The sequence below is a fragment of the Eurypyga helias genome, unplaced genomic scaffold (genome assembly GCF_000690775.1).
Source record: "Eurypyga helias isolate BGI_N326 unplaced genomic scaffold, ASM69077v1 scaffold47858, whole genome shotgun sequence".
NCBI lineage: Eukaryota > Metazoa > Chordata > Aves > Eurypygiformes > Eurypygidae > Eurypyga > Eurypyga helias.
In genome coordinates this window covers 1-1,344 of record NW_010269733.1, presented here as the reverse complement: position 1 = coordinate 1,344, position 1,344 = coordinate 1, and the positions used below count along the sequence as shown (strand labels likewise).

The following is a 1,344-nucleotide window of genomic DNA, read 5'->3' as shown; positions in this document are numbered from 1 at the left end:
CTTTTTTTCAGCAGGCATCCCCTTCCTGCCTTTTCAGTAGTAACTTTGCTTCTCTTCGCTCAAATCTTTCCCTTTTGAAGAGAATTAGGGTTTTCCTTCCCTCCGCACACCCCGTTTGTCTTTCAGTGTCAAAGTTACTAGTAAACGTCCTCGCTGGTGTTCTTTTCTTTACAGACAGTGGTGTCGGATTGTTCTTTCGTGGCATCACTTGCCATCAGCGCAGCGTATGAAAGAAGATACAACAAAAAATTGATCACAAGGTGAGCAGCTGTGGCTTTCTAAGATCTCTTTGGACTTACTAGTGCCAAGCTCTTGCAATATGTTATACGACAGTGGGGAAAAAAGCCTTTGTTTCACCTTTGTCTCCCTGGGACCCGTGTGGCTTCAGCACTTCTGAGAAGGAAGTCAACTTTATATAAGTATGTATACAGACACTGGAGTCCAGCTTCAGGTGTGCTTTGAGGAGTAATAAGTAGTCTGGAAGGGTTTGTTTAGTTTTGAATATGAATTATAATGCCTTATAGGCTGATTTTCCTACTTTGCTATGCCAGCTATGCAGCCAGTGGTCCATCTTGCTACTCATTGTAGAACCAATGTTAACAACACTAGCTCAGTTGCACTTGACTGGTGTCCAGTGATAAATCTGTCGGGGGTTTGGCAGACTCTGCCAGGAGCCCGTCACCAGATCTGTGTGTGAATGCTGTTCCTGGATGATTTTTTTTTTTATTTAACCTGTACTCGTTAGAACTGAGCTTTTATTCTTTTTCAAGAGCAGTGAGTTCTGCACTGTCTTCTCCTTCTTCAAATGTTTGACTTGTCATTTAGGCAAATACTGTATTTATATTACAGATATGTAAATACAGTTTGCTTAATAGTAAGATAAATTTGTTTGCCTTGCTTCTGTTGAAGAAACAATTAGGTTACTTATGTTCTTACTACAGCAAGAGCAAGGCCTTGAAAAATAAGACCTATTTAAACATTATTGTCGTTTTTACTAAGTTTGAGTTGCTCTTTCATTAAAAATTCCAGATTTATGTTCAGTGTAAATTCTGGAAAGAGACTGTTAATCCTACTTCTATCAGTGTATGTACAGCCAAGTAATTTATGTCACAATTTCCTCTTTTTTTACAGTATAATTTACCCTCAGAATAAGAAAGGAGAACCAGAGTATAATCCATGTGGCAAATACATGGTGAAACTTCACATCAATGGGGTACCCAGAAAGGTAAAGGATTTTGAGGAGATTTTAATGTTGCTGCTGTTTAAAGGCTTGGTCGGCTTCACTGTGATGCTATGCTTGCATAGAAAAACTTTCATAGAATTCATAGAATGGTTAGGGTTGGA

General features: G+C 39.0%; 1 protein-coding gene across 1 annotated transcript in view; it reads left to right on the top strand.

The window, feature by feature from the left end:
- Positions 1-1,225, top strand: part of LOC104514492 (calpain-7-like) — a gene marked incomplete at its 3' end in the record, with an annotated part of 9,522 nt that extends 8,297 nt beyond the window's left edge. Inside the window, exons 7-8 of the mRNA XM_010158191.1 lie at positions 175-260; positions 1,132-1,225. Coding sequence (XP_010156493.1) covers positions 175-260; positions 1,132-1,225 — 180 coding nt within the window. The remainder of the gene's footprint in view (positions 1-174; positions 261-1,131) is intronic.
- Between the last annotated feature and the right edge of the window lie 119 nt (positions 1,226-1,344).